Raw genomic sequence first — 19,244 nt, forward strand, 5'->3', positions numbered from 1 at the left:
TGACATGACTATAGAACATACTATGACACAATGGATAACAAAAAAATGCCAGATATAGAAGTAAAGAAGAACCAATGAGGCTAGATTTAATATTTAGAACAGAACCTAAAATTCTGGATAGAATTGAATACAAGACACCATTTGGGAAGAGTGATCACATGTTAATAGAATTTGAACTAAAGGAGGAATTATGGAGAGAAATGAGAAATACAGAAAAAGGAAGGCTGATGTACAACAAAACGGACTTTGGGAAACTTAAGGAATTCTTTCAAGATGCAAATTTGGAAAAATTCTACAATGAAAAGACATAAGTGGAAGAGAAATGGTTTTGATAGAAATTTATAATGAAGGAGTGGATGAGTACATACCAAGACAGAAACAGGAAAATGTATGTAATAAGTGCTGGTTCAATAGAAGATGCAGTGAGACAAAAGATAGAAGAAATAAAGCTTTGAAAAGATGAAAAAAAAAACCTGGAAAGTGGCAAATATGCATCAACCAAATAAATGAATATATAAAAGTGTGCAGAGAGAAAAAAAGAAACTGAAAAAGACATAATAGAAAAATGTAAAGATTAACCTAAGCTATTCTATAGATATTTGAATGGTAAACTTAAAAATAAACAGGAAATAGTGAAACTACAGAGTACACAAGATTTAGAAATGGCTGAAGTCATGAACAATCACTTCAAATCGGTTTTCACTCAAGAAAAAATACAGCAGTGGGATGAAAGGAACAAAGTGTGACCCCCCCCCCCCCCCCGGAGGGAAATAAAAATATCACAAAAATAAATAATGGATCAGTTAATGAACCTTGATGTCAAGAAATCACATGGCCCAGACAGAATAGCAAATTGGATACTAAAAGAATTAATAGACACTATGGTCACCCAGTACCAAAAAGAATATAAAGAAGATTGAAAGAATCCAAAGAGCAACTATGAAGATGGCTCTGACACTTTCAAACCTGTCATATGAGGAGAGATTGTCAAAACTGAATTCACGACTCTGGAACAAAGAAGAGAAAGAAGGGACCTGCTGACCATCTGCAGAATCATGGAAGTCTTTGATAGAGGGGACTTACTAAATAGGAATAAGAGAAATACAAGGGGACATGAAAAGAAACTCAGAAAGGATAATTATAGAAGAAACCTGAAAAAAATGTTTTCCACACAGAGTGGTGGATGTCTGGAACAAACTGGACGAAACAATAGTATGTGCAAAAACTATACACAGATTTAAGAGCAAACTAGACACTGCAAGATACAAAGACAGGACATCACAATCATAGCTCCTCTTCCCATAAGATACAACTAGGTACACACACACACGCATAGCTTTGTACCAGGCAGAAATACTTGGCATCAGTCAAATTTGCAACATTTATAACTAAAAAAATGCACAGATGACATTTACAAGCCTTAATGTTCTCAGAGCAGTTACTGATATAGATTTTGGATAAAACAGTGACACCATCAAACAAATATCAATCTGTTGACCTGGACCTCTCTTTCAGGAAACCTGTGGCCCCCAGGTAACTGGCTATGGCTACTGGTTTAGCCTGTAAGTCACTCAGAGGAGAGATTTTGTGTTATAGTTGAGATAGGGCGAGAAGAGGGCAATGTAGACTGAGGTGCTCTGTGTTTTCTGTGTGGTGGTTGCATCTGGGGCAGTTCAAGTCTTGCCAGGTTATTTCAGTGTACAGATGACCTAAATTTAGTTGTGACTGTATTTCTTACTAGTCATGAGAATTTTTTCTCAGTTGGGTTGGTGTCTGGGGAATATGATTAAAATTATAAAATGTGGAGGTCCAGTATGGAGTGCTTATTTTGTGATCTGAGTGTATATGTCTTTGTATGGCCATGTTGGGTGCTGGAGCAGGTTGTAGATGTTTTAGTAGCATGTGTCTCTATTCTCTCTCTCTCTCTCTCTCTCTCTCTCTCTCTCTCTCACACACACATACACACACACACACACACACACAAGTCCAACATGTGATCCATGACCAAGGTGAATCACACATGTCGTTCATCATAGTGACAACATGCATAAATTGGAGCTCCTGAAATACTATAAAAAATGAAACGTCTTAACAGTGATACAATTACAGAATACCTAGGGTGTGATATATGGGAAGGGGAGTGCTTCTGGATACCTGGAATGGATGATTTACAACATAAATAGTGTGTAAAATTGAAGTAAAAGGGAAGAAAACAATGATGGGCTATAGAAACCACAAGATGGCTGCCCATTGTATTACAATATAAACATGTACCCAGAGCCATCTACCGGTGCAAGGGTGAAGCAAAATGCAAACATAGGTTTTAGATCACTGAGAGTCATGAAAAGGTTTCTACTTGATAATAGTGATGAGGGTCATTTCTCTGGATTTAGTGGGTATGAAAGAAGACTTTTAGTAGAGTTATATACATAGAGAGGGACATGAGAAATATGAACAAATCATGGAAGCTGGAAATTATTGATCCATGGAAGATGAATAAAGGCCTAAACAAGGAAATGAGTGACTTAAAAAAAGTGAACACAGAAATCAAAGAAAAGTGCACTAAAAAAGAACTAGCCAAGTTGAAATGTGAAAATGAGAGGTTGAAAAATAATGAAAACACGAATAACGAGACCATAAGGAAAGAGGTAGATGAAAGGATAAAAGCAATGACCTTGGAAGCGGGAAAAATCATGAGAAAAGACGATTTGCAACAGCTCAGGAATGATTGGAAAAAAGACAAAGAAGATAAGAGAATATTTAAAGAAATAGTTCATCAACAATTGCAGGAGAAGGCTGAAGATGCTGTCATTAAGGAAATTAAGGAAAAAGAAATGATGGTCTAAAGGAAAAACATAACCCAAATTGGTTCCTGAGAGATAAAGAGGACAAAGAATTGGCAAGAAATATTCTGAAAATAGTACAAGATAAAGAACAAGAATTAGAAAAAGAAATAGAAGAAGTGCACAGAATAGGTGAATATGCAGAAGGAAAATGATGACCACTAAAGATCAAATTAAGGTCACAAATGGCAGCGGAAGAAATCTTAGCAAGAACGGGAAAATTAGCAAGAAGTGAACACCATAAAAATATCGCACTACTACAACTGTCCCTCCGTTATGCTGTCCCCCAACCCCTTGTTACTGTCCTGTACCATTTCTCTGAATATTTCATTTCCTTTTTTTGCCTACCTACCCTGTGGTGGGGGCAAAAGAATACTGCCACCAAGTATTTCCACTTGAGTTGTAAAAGACGACAAAAAAGGGACGGGGGGTGGGATTAGGAGTCCTACTACCTGTAGCCCCAAAAGGGGATATTCCTAAAAAAGAAAGTGTTACATATGAGACTGAAAAAATGGTATATTCAAGAAAAATAACAACAACAAAAGGTTCAGAGAATGAGATGAAGGGAATAGAAAGTTAGAATTAGCTTATACCAACACAGATGGATTAATCTCAGGATTAAATGAACTAAACAATTATCTATCAGAAGCAAAACCAGATGTAATGGTAATTGAGGAGACAAAATTAAGGGGTCCACTAGTACCAAACAGTGTTGGTCATGGATTATATAATCACTGGCTTAGAAATAGGGAGGAGAAACAAGGTGGAGGAGTCATGTTCCTGGTTAAGAAAAACTTAAATGTGATGAAAGTTACATATGGAGAGAACAGGGTAGAGATGATCTCAATAAGAGTTGAAGATAGTGACATGAAAAGCAGAAAGTTTGCAGTGATTTATGTGCCCCAAAAAATGAGGTATTGGAGAGAGAGAGAGAGAGATTATTCCAAAATGTTAGAGGATATGAGAATTTTATTAAAGGAGATGCTGAAGTATGGAAATAAGGCAGTACTCATGAGAAATTTTAATTGCAAAGAAATATGTTAAGAAGAGATGACAGTGTAAGGTGGAGGATCAATGGGAAAATGTATTACTTGACATGACACAATGGGTTAAAGAAAACACTAGATTTAGAAATAATGAAGAACCATCGAGATTAGATTGATTATTTTTGTCAGACCCTGAAATAATAGACAAAATTTAATACAAAACACCAGTTGCAAAGAGTGAAATAAAGGAGGAAATATATATAAAGAGAAATGAGAAACACAGAAAGGGAAGACTGAATTATAGTAAAATGGACTTTGAGAAACTTAGGAAAAATTTTCTTGAAGCAAACTGGGAAGAATTCTACAAGGAAGAAACACAAGTGGAAGAAAAGTGGATGATTCTTATGAAAATCTACAAAGGGAGTGGATAAATATGTCCCAAAGTGAAATCAGGAAAAGGTGTATATTAAGTGCTGGTTTAATAGGTGGAGCGAAGTGAAAGACCGAAGAGATAAAACTTGGAAAAATGGAGAAAAGACGAAAAAACAGAAAGTTGCAAATACATATTAATCAAAGGAACAAATATGGAAAAGTATGCAGGGAAGAAAAAGAAACTATGAAAAAGATGTAATAGAAAAACGTAAGGATCAGCCAAAACTATTCTATAGATATGTAAATGGTAAACTAAAAAATTAATAGGAAATAGTGAAACTATACCAAGGGAATACAGAATTCACAGAAGATACAGAAATGGCTGAAGTCATGAGTAAACACTTGAAGTCAGTTTTCACTAGAGAAAAAATCCAACATTGGGATGAAGGGAGAGGAGTGAAATCCTCCCAATGAGGGAAATAATAGTAACACAAAGAAATAATGGATCATATAATGAATCTTGATCTCAGGAAATCACACGGCCCAGATGGAATAGCAAATTGGATATTAAAAGAATGTAAAGAAGAACTAACAGACAAAGTATATAACATAATTTGTTCACTCAAAGAAGGAAAAATACCAGAAGACTGGAAAATGCTGATATTGTACCAATTTACAAAGGAGGAAATAAGGAAGACCCAAAAATTACAGACTGGTTTCCCTTACAAGCACTGAAGCGAAAATTTGTGAAAAAGTTATAAAAAGTAGATTGATAAAACATCTGGGGGAGAATAATATCCTAAATCCAAGACAATTCAGATTTAGACAGGGAAGATCATGTACCACAAATTTGATCTGTTTTTACTCAAGACTACTAGACATATTACAAGAAAGGGATGGATAGACTGTGTGTTACTAGATATACAAAAAGCTTTTAATAAATTCCCTCACAAAAAAATATTAAGAAAACTGGAAACCATAGGAGGGATACAAGGTAAACTACTAAAATGGTTGGAGGACTTTTTGCATGAAGAAAAATAAGAGTAGGGTTCAGAGATAAAAGTTCTACTTGGGAAGAGGTAATTAATGGAATTCCACAAGGATCAGTATTGGCTTCAATAATGTTTACTATGTGAATGACATAGATGAAGGTGTGGAATGTTACATGAGCTTCTTTGCAGATGATGCAAAATTGTTAAAGAGAGTACTGAAACCGACTAACTCACTACAGAGAGATCTGAACAGGGTCTGGGAATGGAGTCAGAAGTGAGAAGTGGACTTCAACATTAAGAAATGTAGCATAATGGAATTTAGAAAAAGTGAAAAAAGGATATCAGGGCAATATAAAATTGGTGTAATGAAAATGGGATCTGAAAAAGACCTGGGGGTGATCATCACAAAAGATATGTCCCCTGACAAACATAAAGAAAATTGTTGGTGAAACCTATAACTTGCTAAGATCAGTATAAGTGGCTTTTTCTTACTTGGATGAAGAAATGGTAAATAAAGTACTAGTCACACTGATAAGGCCTAACTTGAAGTATGCTGCGACACTGGTCACCCAGTACTAAAAAGAATATTAGGAAAATTGAGAGAATCCAGAGAGCAACTACGAAGATGGCCCCAACACTATAAAAAATGTCATATGAAGAAAGATTGTCAAAGCTAGAACTACTGACTGGAACAAAGAAGAGAAAGACCATCTACAGAATTATGAAAGGCATGGAAGTCCTTGATAGAAATGACTTACTAAATTGGGATAAGAGAAACACAAGAGGACATAGAAAGTAGCTTGAAAAGGACAGTGATAGAAGAGACCTGAAAAAGAACAGCTTTCCCCGCAGAGTGGTGGATAAATGAAACATACTATACAAAACAAAAGTGTGTGCAAAAACAATACAAAAATTTAAGAGCAAATTAAATATAGTGAGATACGAAGACAGGATACCTCAAGCATAGCTCCCCTTACCATAAGATACAACTAGGTAAATAACCCCACCCCCCACCCCTGCATGCATGCACTGTATTGTTCTCTCTTACACACACACACACACACTAGGTAAATACACACACACATACTGTTATCTCATGTGCAGAGTGTATATAACACAAAATACTGATGCTCTGCAGGAAGGAGGAAGAGCAGCAGCTGGGTCTGCAGGCATTGTAGGTGGAGATTCCGAGTGGAAGTTTGCTAATGAATATGATCCACTGTGGCCAAATGACTATGAAAAAGTTGTTAAAGGTCAGTAGAGTGTTGTTCATTTGATAGTTAGCTATCATTGTCTTACTAAAGGTATGTATGCTTTTACTTACTGGTATTATCGTACAACTGTATTGATAGATTTTGAAGAAGGTCTAACCCTGATGAAAGAGAAGTTACTTGTGTGCAAAAGGGAAGTGTAATAGCTGTATATATATATATATATAAATATATATACATACATATATATATATATATATATATATATATATATATATATAAGCAATAAAAACACTAGGAATTTATGTGGAAGTGACCACTAGGAATAATAAACTAACGAAGCAGAGCGCTTTTGTATAATTACATCTTCAGTGCTGATACAAAGAAGGAATTATAATTCCTTCTTGTATCAGCACTGAAGATGTAATTGTACGAAAGCGCTCTGCTTCATTAGTTTACTTTTTCCTAGTGGTTACTTATATATATATATATATATATATATATATATATATATATATATATATATATATATATATATATATATATATATATATATTTATTGTTTAATCTTTGTGTTTCAAACCCTTGAACTTTGGAATAGAGCATAGGTATATGTAATCAATTTAGAGTTTTGTGGGATATCCCAAAAGATCAGAGACATGCATCAACCATGTTTGTTATAGAAAAGTCTATTTATAGAGGAGTGATGGGTCACTTTTTTACCATTATTGCCCATTCTTTCTGCTGCGTCATTGAATCATTCCTTTATCACAACAAAGTCTCCACCTCTGACTTGACTTTTCCTGTCCCCCTTTGGTGGGGGTTGGGGGAGAAGAATGCCACCACTGATTCCGGAGTACATTTTAAGAAATGATTCAGTAGGATGGAGTGAAGCATTGAAGACTCGTATTCTGTATTTCTCTCCTGTAAAAAGTCAAGGCAAAAGATGGTCTGAGAGAACAATTACAACCAGAACCCAAGTATAGTAATTGAGTCCCTGAATGTGAGTGCATGAGAGCAAAAGGGAAGAGATGGATAGCAGGTTTGTGAGAATAATGGATATGTTGGTCCTGAGTAAAACAAAACTTAAGAAAAAAGGTGACTTTCAGTTTGTTGAATGTGGTAGGTAGTGTGCTGGGATTGGGACTGTTGGCTACTTTTCACAAGGGGGAAGATAAATGTGTGTTTGTATGTATATATATAAATATATATATATATATATATTTATTTATTTATCTATACTTTAGATATACTTTATACTTTAGATACTTTAGGGTCTCTATGGGGCAACCCTACAGACAAGAGCCACACATCATTTTGTCTGTGATAGAAGAAATCTCTATTCATAGGGAAATAATGCTACTTTATTATACTGCGACTGTCCCTTCATTATGCTGGCCCCCCACTCTTAATACTGTCCTGTACCACTTCTATGAATATTCATTTCCTTTTTTGCCAAACCCTGTGGTAAGAAAAAAAAATACAACTGCCATTTGAGTCGTAAAAGGTGACAAAAATGGGACAGGAATAGGACTGGGTATCATACTTTCTGTAGCCTCAAAGTCCCACACTCCTAAAAAAAAAGCAAAAGCCTAAGAGGGTCTGGGAGGAGTTTTCTAACCAGAACCCTAAAGTTTGGGTCTTCTAATGTGTGTGGATGTGGTACAGATGAGAGTAAAAGGGAAGAGGTAGGTAGTATGTTTGGGAGAAGAAAGATGGATGTGTTGGCATTAAGAGAAACTAAGTTGAAAGGAAGGGGAGAGTTTGAGTTTGTGAGTGTAGTTGGGAGACTGTTAGGAGTGAAGAGAGGGTGAGGGAGAGAGGGGTGGCTATACTAGTAAGTGAAGAGATAGGTAAACATGTGATGGAGTGGAAGGAGGTTAATGTGGATGAAGGTGAAACTGGGAAGGGAGATGTGTGTTTTTGTAAGTGCATATGGGCCTGGTAATGAGAAAAGTGTAAAAGAAAGGGAGGCTTTTTAGATAAATTTAAATGAATGCATAGAGGGTTTAGGGAGAAATGTCACTGTAGTGGTATTGGGAGATCTCAATGCTTGGGTAGGAGATGAACCAATAGATGGAGTGGTTGGGAAGTATGGAGTACCAGGAAAAAATCATAGTGAAGAGTTGGTAAAGATGTGTCTAGAGAGTTGATGATAGCAAATACAGTGTTTAGGAAGAAAGTCAAGCATAAGTACACATAGAAGAGGGTGGTGGATGGAACGGTGGTAGATAGAGCTTTAATGGACTAAATATTGGTAACCAGGAAAAGTTTAGGAAGAGTTTTGGATGTATATGTACAAATGGGAGAAAGTGGGGGAATATCAGATAATGTTATGGTGGAAGGTAAGTTGAGAATGGAGGATAAAGAGGAAAAGGACAGAAGGTAAAGAGGTGCTTAGAGTAAACTGCTTAAATGAGAAAGAAAAGGAGAATGAGTACAAGAAGAAGCTGAGAGAAGAGTGGGAGGGAGTGAAGGATAGAGTAGAACTAGGAGTGGAGGAGGAATGGGAATGTTTCAAGGAGGGAGTGACAAGGTGTGCAAAGATGGTGTGTGGAAGAAGGAGGACAAAGGGAAATAGAAGAAAGGGTAGTGAGTGAGTGGTGGGATGACAAAGCAAAGAATGTTGTAGATGTTCACAAGCAAAGTTGCTGGGGCAGCAGTGAAACAGGTTGTATGATTTGTGGGTTTATTAATCGGTAGGATATGCGTACAGAGGGGAGGCATGACATGTGCCCAAGGAGTCTAGAGAGTAACTAACTGCATGGCCAAAGGTGCTAGATGCTGTAAGCACACACAAGAGAATGGAGCTTTTGTTGGATGTACAAAAGAGCTTTTGGTCAGAGCATGCCATTACACCATTGTACACTATTGCATAGTGTGCTAGTCTCCTATACCAACTACACTATAACCCCACCCAGTGCACTTGCAGAAGTGATGCGAGGGGCCTGAGTATCTGTGAGCCAAGGCGAGCAGCAGGGGGGTGCATGAGGGCTGCAGGTCCACCATTGAGGGACATGGTGCAATGGTGGCAGCATCGCCAGGGGGTGGGGCCACTAGGCAGAGGTGTTACCGATTGCTCCACCAGATTCTCCCACTTGGGAGGTGAATTTTGTAGTCCCTGGACCTGCTGGGGCCCAGGACCACACCGACCTTGTCCTACTGGAGGGACGTCCAGTTCTGAATCCACATGTGTTGGCTGATGTTCAGGTTGGGGAGGGGCTGGGTGTTCTCATCATATCACTGGAGCATCTGGGTGGCCCAAGCTGCATCACAGTGATCGCAATCCTGCCAAGAAGGACTCCGGATGGGCCGGGACGCATGTGCAGAGGGCACGGCTGTACAGGACCTAGGTGGGTAAGCGGCCAGCCTGGGACGGGGTGTTCTGTAATTCAAGGAGACAGCGTTCGAACTCCTTGCAGCCAATGTTGCCTGTGGGTGCAGTCTTAAGGATAAGGTGCTTAGCTGCCTTGACCGCGGCTTTAGCGTGCCCATTGGACTGGGGGTAGTTTGGGGAGATGACAAAATGGTGGACACCCCATTGTTCCATGAGAGGGCATCAGGTATGCAGAGCTGCTTCCTGGTCCATCACTTTGTCGTGAAGACGAAGGGCGAGAGCCTCTTCTTGAGCCGCTGTAGGCGGGGGTTCTCAACGGCGTCCAGGGTGTGAGTTGAGGATGGGGTCAGCAACGTAAAGTGGGACAATCCAAACAGGTACAGTTTGCATTTGGATGCAGTCCATGTGGCAGCAAGCATCTCCAGTTCAATTGTGGCATATCGGGTTTCAATGTCAGCCAGGAACCGCGAGCTACACTGGATGAGACACAGGTGCCCCTGACCGTGGTCTTGGAGGTGAGCGTACCTGATGCCATAAAGCCGCGATGCATGGTTGAAGGGTGTCAGCACGGGGGATGGTGACAGAGCTTGCTTGACATCATCGAAAGATTTGTTGTGATCCAGGGTTCAGGTGAATGAGCGCTTGGGACTCAGCAGAGTCTGTAGAGGTTAAGCTGCTGCTGTTATGGCCAGAGTGAAGTCCGTCAGTTGGTTCACCAAGCCCATGAAGGAGCGCAGATCAGTCAAGTTGGCGGGCAAGGGGAAGTCCTGTATGGCACTTACATTGTCCTCGTTGGTGGAGATGCCGTCATGGAGAGGCAGTAGCCACAGAAGCTGACACTGGGGCCAGCGACCGTGAATTTCTTCTTGTTAAGGACGATGCCATGGCTGTGGCATCTGGTAAGCATGTGGTGGATCCTCCGGAAGTGGGAGGGGAGGTCTTCATTGAACAGGAGGATATCATCCACCACTTTAACACAGTTGGCTACACCTTGCAGAGCTGCATCTCCTCGGAGACAGTAGGTGTCGCCGGTGGCCACAAAACCCATTGGTCCCTGGCATTGCTTGTACTGTCCATATGGGGTGATGAACGTGGTCAGGTGCTGGTCCTCTTCTGTGAGGTCTGTCTGCCAGTAACCGTGAAGAACCTCGCAGAGGGAGTGATGCTGCAGATTGCCACAAACAACGTGGGTGAAGGATGAGTGGGGCATAACACATGAGAGTTGAGTTTAGTCAGGTTGACTGTGATGCATACGCCCTTATCCTTGGTCACGAGGACCATCAGGTGGCACTATTCCGAAGGTTCCTTGCCAACAGGCATGATGATACCTTGCTGCACCGTTGAGTTAAGTTCTTCCCTCACTTGATCCCAAAATGCGAACGGTATCAGCCCGGGCGTGTGGATGGCGAAGGGCACCACGTCGGCCTTCAGGTGGATTCTCATGGGGGGACCCACCATCTTTCCTAGGGGGGTGGTGTGGAGGTCATCTTTGGAGACCAGCACATCACTGAATTCCCATAAGCAGAGTGCCTAAAAAAGGGAGGTACAGTGATGGTGGACTGGCTGGTGAAGTTATTTAATGTTTGTCTAAAAGAGGGTAGAGTGCCAGAGGACTGGAGGAGTGCCTGTATGATTCCATTTTACAAGGGGAAAGGGAACAAATATGAGTGTAGTAATTTCAGAGGAATCAATTTGTTTAGTGTAATTGTGAAGGCTTATGGGAGGATTTTGATTGAGAGAATTAGGAGTGAAACAGAGGAAGTAATTGGTGAAGAACAGTGTGGGTTTAGGGCAGGTAGGGGTTGCTTGGATCAGATTTTTGTGGTAAGGCAGATATGTGAGAAAACTTTAGGAAAAGGTAAGGATGTTTTTTGGGCCTTTATGGATTTTTTGGTGGAAGGTAAGCTGAGAGTGGAGGATAGATGGAAAAAGAGGAAAAGGACAGAAGGTAGGGAGGTGCTTAAGGGGGTACGCGACACCTGGGGGGGTGAATTTGGTCAAGATATGGCATTTTTCAAAACTGTGTTCAAAATGTTCGTATACCACTTAGAAACAAATCCCGACAAATAATTTTTCAGCCGCGCGCAATTTAAAGGTCCTGGGTGAGGATTAAAGGGACAGATTTAAAGGCGCAACCCACACTAGAAGGAGGCGTGCCACTTAGGACCTTCAGGCGCAGCGAATAACGTTGAAATTTGATTGAATTTACACTCGCCCAGTGTATCAACGGCCAATACGATTGTGGAGGGGAAGGGAGGAAGGTGGAGGGAGAATATTTCGCCAACTTTGTGCGAAACTAAGCGTTAGTTACCGGCTAGCTCTGAAAAGGGAACTACGCATGTCTCATGAGCTCTCGTTGCAATCTATTACTTTAGCTAGTACATATTACTCTTTAGTACAGTCATCATGGGTAGCAAAAAGAACAAAAGAACATCACAATGACAAAAAACAGCAGTTAAAGATGGCAAGCAGTCAAAGACGACTAAAGATCTCACCACCTCTCACTCCACCACCGCCCTCACCTGCACCTCTGTGACGGTGACAGAGGTAAAGGACAACATTAGACTAAACAATTCAAAGAGGAAGATTAAATCCAAAGAAGAAAGCAAGAGGAAAAAGATCAAGGCTATACAGGAAGAAGAAAGAAGAAGGGACATCATATGATGCTGGAGGGGGTGCCCTACCAACATAGATTGGCGAGGGGAATCTGATGAGGAAAGAGAAGGCGCCCACTACTGGAAAATAAACCTCTTTCCAATGATTTAGATACCCTGAAGACCCCCAGCAGAGAGGTTTCATATGAAGAAACCGCCAAAGGTGCAAAAAAGCAAATTATATGATGTTGTCGTCTGTGCGTCGTCACTACTGTGACATACTTATACTTTAGTTTTTCAGTATTTAAAGTACTTATAATTAAAATATGTTGATAATTTTTACTGTACTTACTTATTATATAATAAGAATTAAGCCATGAAAAAATCAGTCAAATTGGTGAAACTATAAGCAAGTTACAGATATATTCATTTTTCAAGTTGCCATATCTCCGTTCGATATTTTTCTACTTTTTTTTAATCATAAAAAATCTAATATACATTAGATTTAGATGAAACTTACAGGGAATATTACTTTTAGTAACTGCTAGGGCCGATCGTTCGAATATTTTGAATAGGATGAAAGAGTTCGGAGTAATAATGGAAACAAGACCAAAAAAATTGTATTTTTCACGATTTTTGCCAGACATTAAAATTGAAATGCCTGTATACAAAAGTATAAAGGAAATTGTTCAATTACTCAATGACCGGCCCTAGGTGTGCCTACTGACTAATCATAGCCAAAATATAAAACAAATTGGTCCACGTATTATGGTGCTGTGCACTTTTAAATGTCGCTACTGGTATACGTACATGTGTACATGTGTACATACATCATTCTGCTTCACCTAAAATGTAGGCAATATGGATACCTATTTACCTGAGAAGTTTCAGCTCTTTACTCTAAATATTTTAGAAAATGACCTCCAGGTGTCGCGTACCCCCTTAATGAGAAAGAAAAGGAGAAGGAGTACAAGAAGAAGCTGAGAGAGGAGTGGGAGGGAGTGAAGGATAGAGTAGAACTAGGAGTAGAGGAGAAATGGGGATGGTTCATGGAGGGAGTGACAAGGTGTGTAAAGATGTTGTGTAGAACAAAGAGGCCGGGAAGAAGTAGAAGGAAGGGTAGTGAGTGTTGGTATGACAAAACAAAGAAGGTTGTTTAAGAGATGCAAACATTCACAGTTACAAAATAGGATGAGAGTCATATGAGAGGTACAAAGAAAAGAAAAGAGAAGTAAAGCATAATGTTGGAGTGCTCATTGTTGCCATTTGGCTGAGGGCAGCCATATTGGATTTGTGTAGTTCAGTGAACAGACACCAGGTGGCAGTGTTGTTTAGCTGCTATGTGGAGTGCTGGGCCCTGAGTAAAAGGGAAAGGTGACTAGCAAGATTGGTCTAATACATAAGATAAGAAGGCAAAGAGGAAAGCCGATGTGAAATGAGGTAAGAGTATGACAGAAAATTTTGAAAGTAATAAAAAGATGTTTTGGAAAGAAATTAAGAGAGGAAGGGGAGATTAATCAAGTAGAGAAGAAAAAGTAAAAAGTGCAGATGGAGAGATGATAAAGGAAGACAGCAATAAGAGTAAGATGGGCAGAGTATTTTAGGGAGTTGCTAAATGTGAAGGAGGATAAGGAGGGAAAGGTAGTTGCAGTGGGTAGCACTAAGAAAATGACAGTGATGAGTGAAGAAAATGGAGGAGAAATAAGGAAAGATAAGGTGAAGGAAGTTGTTAACCACTTCCATACGGTGACGCCTACGTAGGCGGCATGAGGAGCAAGTGGGTATGCGATGATGCCGAATTCGTCATCTTGATTATATTTATTGTAGTCGTACCTGCGTGACCTCCATACTGTAAACTGGCTTCATCATATTTTCTATGGTTATCAAAATTCACGGGTGAAAGAGAACGAGCGATTGAGCAGTGACTTTATTTTTTATAATGCGAGTATTATGACGCAACATCGCACATCTGGCAGCTAATGCAGCCAGACGTGCGATGTGGCCCATATTGAAGGGGTCAAGATGATCAGAGCAGGTAAGGCACCTTGGTTGGATAAATGTCATGCAGAATGTCTAAAAAAAGGAGGCACAGTAATGGTGGACTGGCTGATGAGGTTATTTAATGTTTGTTTAAAAGAGGATAGAGTGCCGTAGGACTAGAGGAGTGCCTGTATAATTCCACTCTACAAAGGAAAAGGGGACAAGTGTGAGTGTAGTAGTTTCAGAGGGATCAGTTTGTTAAGAGTAGTTGGAAAGGCTTGTGGGAGGATATTGATTGAGAGGATTAGGAGAGGAACAGAGGGAGTGAGTGGTAAGGAACAGTGGCTTTAGGACAATTAAGTTAAGTGTGGATCAGATTTTTGTGGTAAGACAGACATGTGAGAATGCTTTAGGAAAAGGTAAGGATGTTTTTGGGCTTTTATGGATTTGGAAAAGGCTTTTGACAGGGTAGACAGGAAGGCACTGGGAGGTATTGCAGATATATGGGACTGGAGAAAAGTTGTTAAGAGCCGTCAGTATTTTAACGAAAGTAGAGCTTGTGTTAGAATCAGAAATGGAGAGAATGAGTGGTTTGAGGTAAAGGTGGGACTTCGCCAGGGATGTGTTATGTCTCCTTGACTGTTCAATTTATAGGATGGGGGTGATGCGAGAGGTAAGTGCAGGGGTGGTGAGTCAGGGATTGGAGATAATTAAAGGAAAGGGGGGGAAAATGGGAGATAAGCCAGTTGTTGTTTGCTGACAATGTTGCACATCTGGCAGGATCAGAGGAGGGATTAAGGAAGTTAGCGACAGTTTGGAAAGGTATGCAAAAAAGGAAGTTGAAAGACAAATGTGGGTAAAAGTAAGGTGATGAGATGTACAAGGGAAGAATGTGGCAGCATACTGGAAGTGAGTATTAAGGAAGAGAGACTGGAAGAGGTGGATAATTTTAGATACTTGGGTGTGTATGTGGCAGGAAAGGGAGGAGTGGAGGTGGAGGTAGAATGTAGATTGAGAGAAGTGGGTAAATGCCTTGAGGGATTAAAAATGTAATGAGAATTAGACATTTGGGAATGGATGCTAAGAGGAGATTGAATGAAAGAGTGATTGTGCTGACAGCACTGTATGGGGCAGAAACATAGAACATAAAGAGAGGAAGAGAGAAGGAGTTTGATCATGTTTGAGATGAGGTGCCTGAGAAGTATGATAGGGGTTACTAGGCTGGATAGGGTAAGGAGGAGATGGGTATGGAAAAGGAGCTGGGAGATAGAATTGATGAAAGAGTATTAGGATGGTTTGGACACATGGAAAGAATAAGTGAAGAAAGATTAGTAAAAGAGGTATTGAAGGCCGAGGTAGGAGTGAACATGAAGGGGTGACCAAAGATGAGATGGATGGATGGGGGTAAAAGGGGCATTGGGAAAGAGGGGGATGTCTGTTGAGGAAGGATGGGAGAGGAAGCTAGGGGTGAATGGAGAATGGTTGTGTATGGATGATGCTGTGATGTATGAAAGGGAGTGGGTGGGGGATGGGGTGTTAAGGGCTATGTGTGAAATATAATTTGATGCAGCCCGAAGGGATTTCTCCCCATCTTCTCTTTTTCTGCATGACATTGCTTCTGACCCAGGGCAGTGAGCGAGATGCAGGGATGACCCGTCATCCAGTAGTAGCCAAGATAAGAGAGAGAGAAGGGGGTGAATGGGAGTGGAGTATGTGGGACTGGAATGGGTGGGGATGGATTTTATGCCTTTGTCTTTTGGTTACCTCCCCTGTAAGGGAGAAAAAGCCTTTGGTATATGTATGTATGTGTTTATTTGCAATATTGCTTATGTTTATTTGTAATATGTCTAGGGTGTATTTTGTTTTGTGTTGGGGTATTTTTGGGCATGGATTTTGATGCATGTTTGCTGCAGTTTCAGTTTGTGGGTGATAGTGAGTGAGGAACATGTCACATATACCCAGGATTTATATGTGTAGGTTTAGACTGATTTGTGTATGTAGTTTATAGGTTTTGTACACATTAAGCTTATGTAGAGGCCTTGATTTGTGTTGGACCAGCTAGAAAGTGCAGGAGGGTAAGTACCAATGTGCTGTCCTCCTTACATGAAAAAGAAAATGGTTGTGAAATAGGGTCAAAAAGAAGTTGGAGAGAGAGTGTATTTTGTGCCTGTTCCAGAGACCAGGTACTTGCCTTTTGGGGTCACACCTCCAGGTAGAGTTTGGGGCTGGTGAACTGCATATGCATGGCATGAATGGAGTTGTTCTCTCCTTTCTTGTCAAGTGACATCTCCATGGGCAGGTGTAGAATTGGCTTGGTTACAGAATCCAGCTCCCCTAGATGCAACTACCACACAGAAAATACCACTATAACCAGACTATAATACAAAATATTTTTTCTTAGTGTTTTATTGGTCAAACTGGTGACTCAATCTCGTGCATTAGAGACCTGGGACAGTGGACTGATTGAGTGCAGTAGCGTTGAAGTGTATGTTTTCTTGTTCATGGTGAAATGTACAACAGTTTAGGTTTTCTAATTGCAATGAGGTGTATGTATGCCAGGTGTGCACCATACCATTGTGATTAATGTGTAAAGCTGTACAAATAACATAAGTTTTCATGTGCTAAGGGCTTTTTTGTGATGGAAAAATATGTTTTCAGCCCCAATGAATTACAAAATCACTGGAACACAGCCCCTATATGCTGAGTATATTCTTATGAATATTTCAACATTATGCTATGTGAAAATCACATGATGAGTCTGTAGGAATGCATCTATCACAAATTGAGAACTACCTATACATATTTTGTCTTTTATTTAGTGATGAATTAGATGAGCTGAGTATTCATCTTATGTGTTTATGTATAGAACTAGGTTGCCATGTAAATGAAGCAGTGGGGGGTAAACCAGCTTCAACTGTTGGGTCCTGCTATGAGGTACTGTCTTGTTGCCTTGCTTCTGACCCAGGCAGTAGGGGGGGTCAGGGATGGCACTTTGTTCACAAGAAATTAAATTTTTTAAAAGGGAAATAAATGGTTATGGGATGCCTTGGTTGGTTATCTCCCATATAATGGGGGAAAAGCCTTTTGAAGTATAGAATTGCAGAGGCTGGTAACAATTTATCATTATATTTCCAATATGGATTTTTGGGTAGAAAGTACTGTTTGAAGATGCTAAGCTATTCCTGCCTCATACTTTACAGACTTAAGAGACAAGAGAGATCGAGAAGAAGAAGACAAAAGAAGACGTGACAAAGATGACAGAGAGAAGAGGAGGAGAGAAAGGAACACGTATGATTATTACCACCCTTTGTAGTTAGATAATTTATAATGGCTTAGATATAACAGGTAAGATGTATTATCTATTGATAAAGAGCTCACAATTCAAGATTATTTTCATACATATTTTTCAGACAAGGAGAAGAAAGTGGCTTTTCAAGAAGAAGAGAATCGGACGAAGAAGAAGATGAGGAACGCCCAAGAAGGGGTTAGTGTTGTTTGTATGAATTTGATCACATTTATGTATATACATATATATATAACACATACATATTAGTGACATCCCCCATATATAAGAGGGATTGACAAAGTCAAAACTTCTCTCTTTCCCTCTGACTCCCCCTGCTTAACAAGCATTTCCCTTGCATCCAGTGTGCCTTTCACCCCATTCATCCAGCACATTCTTGGTCTTCCCTTCAAGATCATGCATCCACCTCTGCCTTCCACATATGCATTTTGCAAGACACTAAATGCCCTAGATGCAGCCACCACACAGAAAACACAGAGCACTTTATACTATGCTATCCAACACTCACTCCAGACACCTCCACAAAATCTCTTCACTGATATATGTGCCAAGCCAGGGACCATGGTTCTCTTGTAAGAGAGAACCAAGGTAGTGGATTGATTAATTGATTGCAAATGAATTTTACCTTGCAGAGCATATTGGACATATGATACATTGTACTACTGTCCAGAGTAAATGCTTCATACAAGTGTTACTTTCTTAACATTTACTTCTTTGTCCCAGCAGGAGGAGGAGCTGCCATTGCCCCTCCCCCCTCCTTGGATGACCTACCAATGCTCAAAGGTGCACAGGGCCAGGGTGCCTCCTTTGGAGGTATTGGAGGTTCTGTAGCTGCAAAAATTATGGCCAAGTATGGTTTTAAGGTATGGTATAAAATGATTAATTTCATGAACTTGCATGATTGATTAATTAAATGGACTGTACTAGTAAGGTGAAAGTGAAAGAAACAGAACTGTCACTGCAGATAGCAGTCTATCTATATACCAATTTTTTCTTCCCTCCTTACAAGGGAGGTAGCCAAGTCAAAAGCCAAGTACCCATTCCAGCCCATTCCACTCCTCCCATCCACCACCCTTTCCTCCCTCTCATCTTAGCTCCTCATGGATGATGGGTCATCCCTGTATCTCGCTCACTACCCTAGGTCAGAAGCAATGCAACAAGACACAACACACCAACAGTAAGGTCACTTCACTTAATCAGTGATCCACCCTCTCTGTCCCCTCATGCAGAAAAAGGAGAAGCCGCGATAAAATCCCTTTGGATAACATCAAAATATCATTTGTATATAACCTATCCCTACACCCCCATTATCCCTGCCACCTCCCTTCTTTGCATCATAGTATCATCAGATAATAGTACAGACGCTCCTCAACTTACGTTTTAGTTGCGTTCCGAATGGCCTAACGTAAGTTGAAAATGAACGTAAGTTGTTACTGTACTATTCATCTGTAAATTCTATTACCGTATCTTACAAAACACCCCTAAATAATTAATTATACACATAACATTGTAAAATAATAACATTAATTTCAAATAAATTAAATTCAAGCAACATAAATTGAGATGGTGGAGGATGAGGGGGAGGAGGAGGAGGATTATGAGGCAAGTTTGTCGTTTATGCAATG

At 40.0% G+C, this 19,244-nt stretch overlaps 1 protein-coding gene across 3 annotated transcripts in view; it reads left to right on the forward strand.

The window, feature by feature from the left end:
• The window catches only part of Spf45 (splicing factor 45), a 47,799-nt gene that overhangs the window by 9,906 nt on the left and 18,649 nt on the right, over positions 1 to 19,244 (forward strand). For 2 of the 3 annotated variants that reach the window (XM_076203824.1, XM_076203826.1), the window contains exons 4-7: positions 6,332 to 6,446; positions 17,516 to 17,603; positions 17,726 to 17,799; positions 18,343 to 18,482. In XM_076203824.1, the coding sequence (XP_076059939.1) occupies positions 6,332 to 6,446; positions 17,516 to 17,603; positions 17,726 to 17,799; positions 18,343 to 18,482 (417 nt within the window). The remainder of the gene's footprint in view (positions 1 to 6,331; positions 6,447 to 17,515; positions 17,604 to 17,725; positions 17,800 to 18,342; positions 18,483 to 19,244) is intronic. The other variant, XM_076203825.1, reaches the window with a different exon arrangement.

Source organism: Oratosquilla oratoria, chromosome 20, assembly GCF_046742065.1.
Source record: "Oratosquilla oratoria isolate Oo_2021 chromosome 20, ASM4674206v1, whole genome shotgun sequence".
NCBI classification, from domain to species: Eukaryota; Metazoa; Arthropoda; class Malacostraca; order Stomatopoda; family Squillidae; genus Oratosquilla; species Oratosquilla oratoria.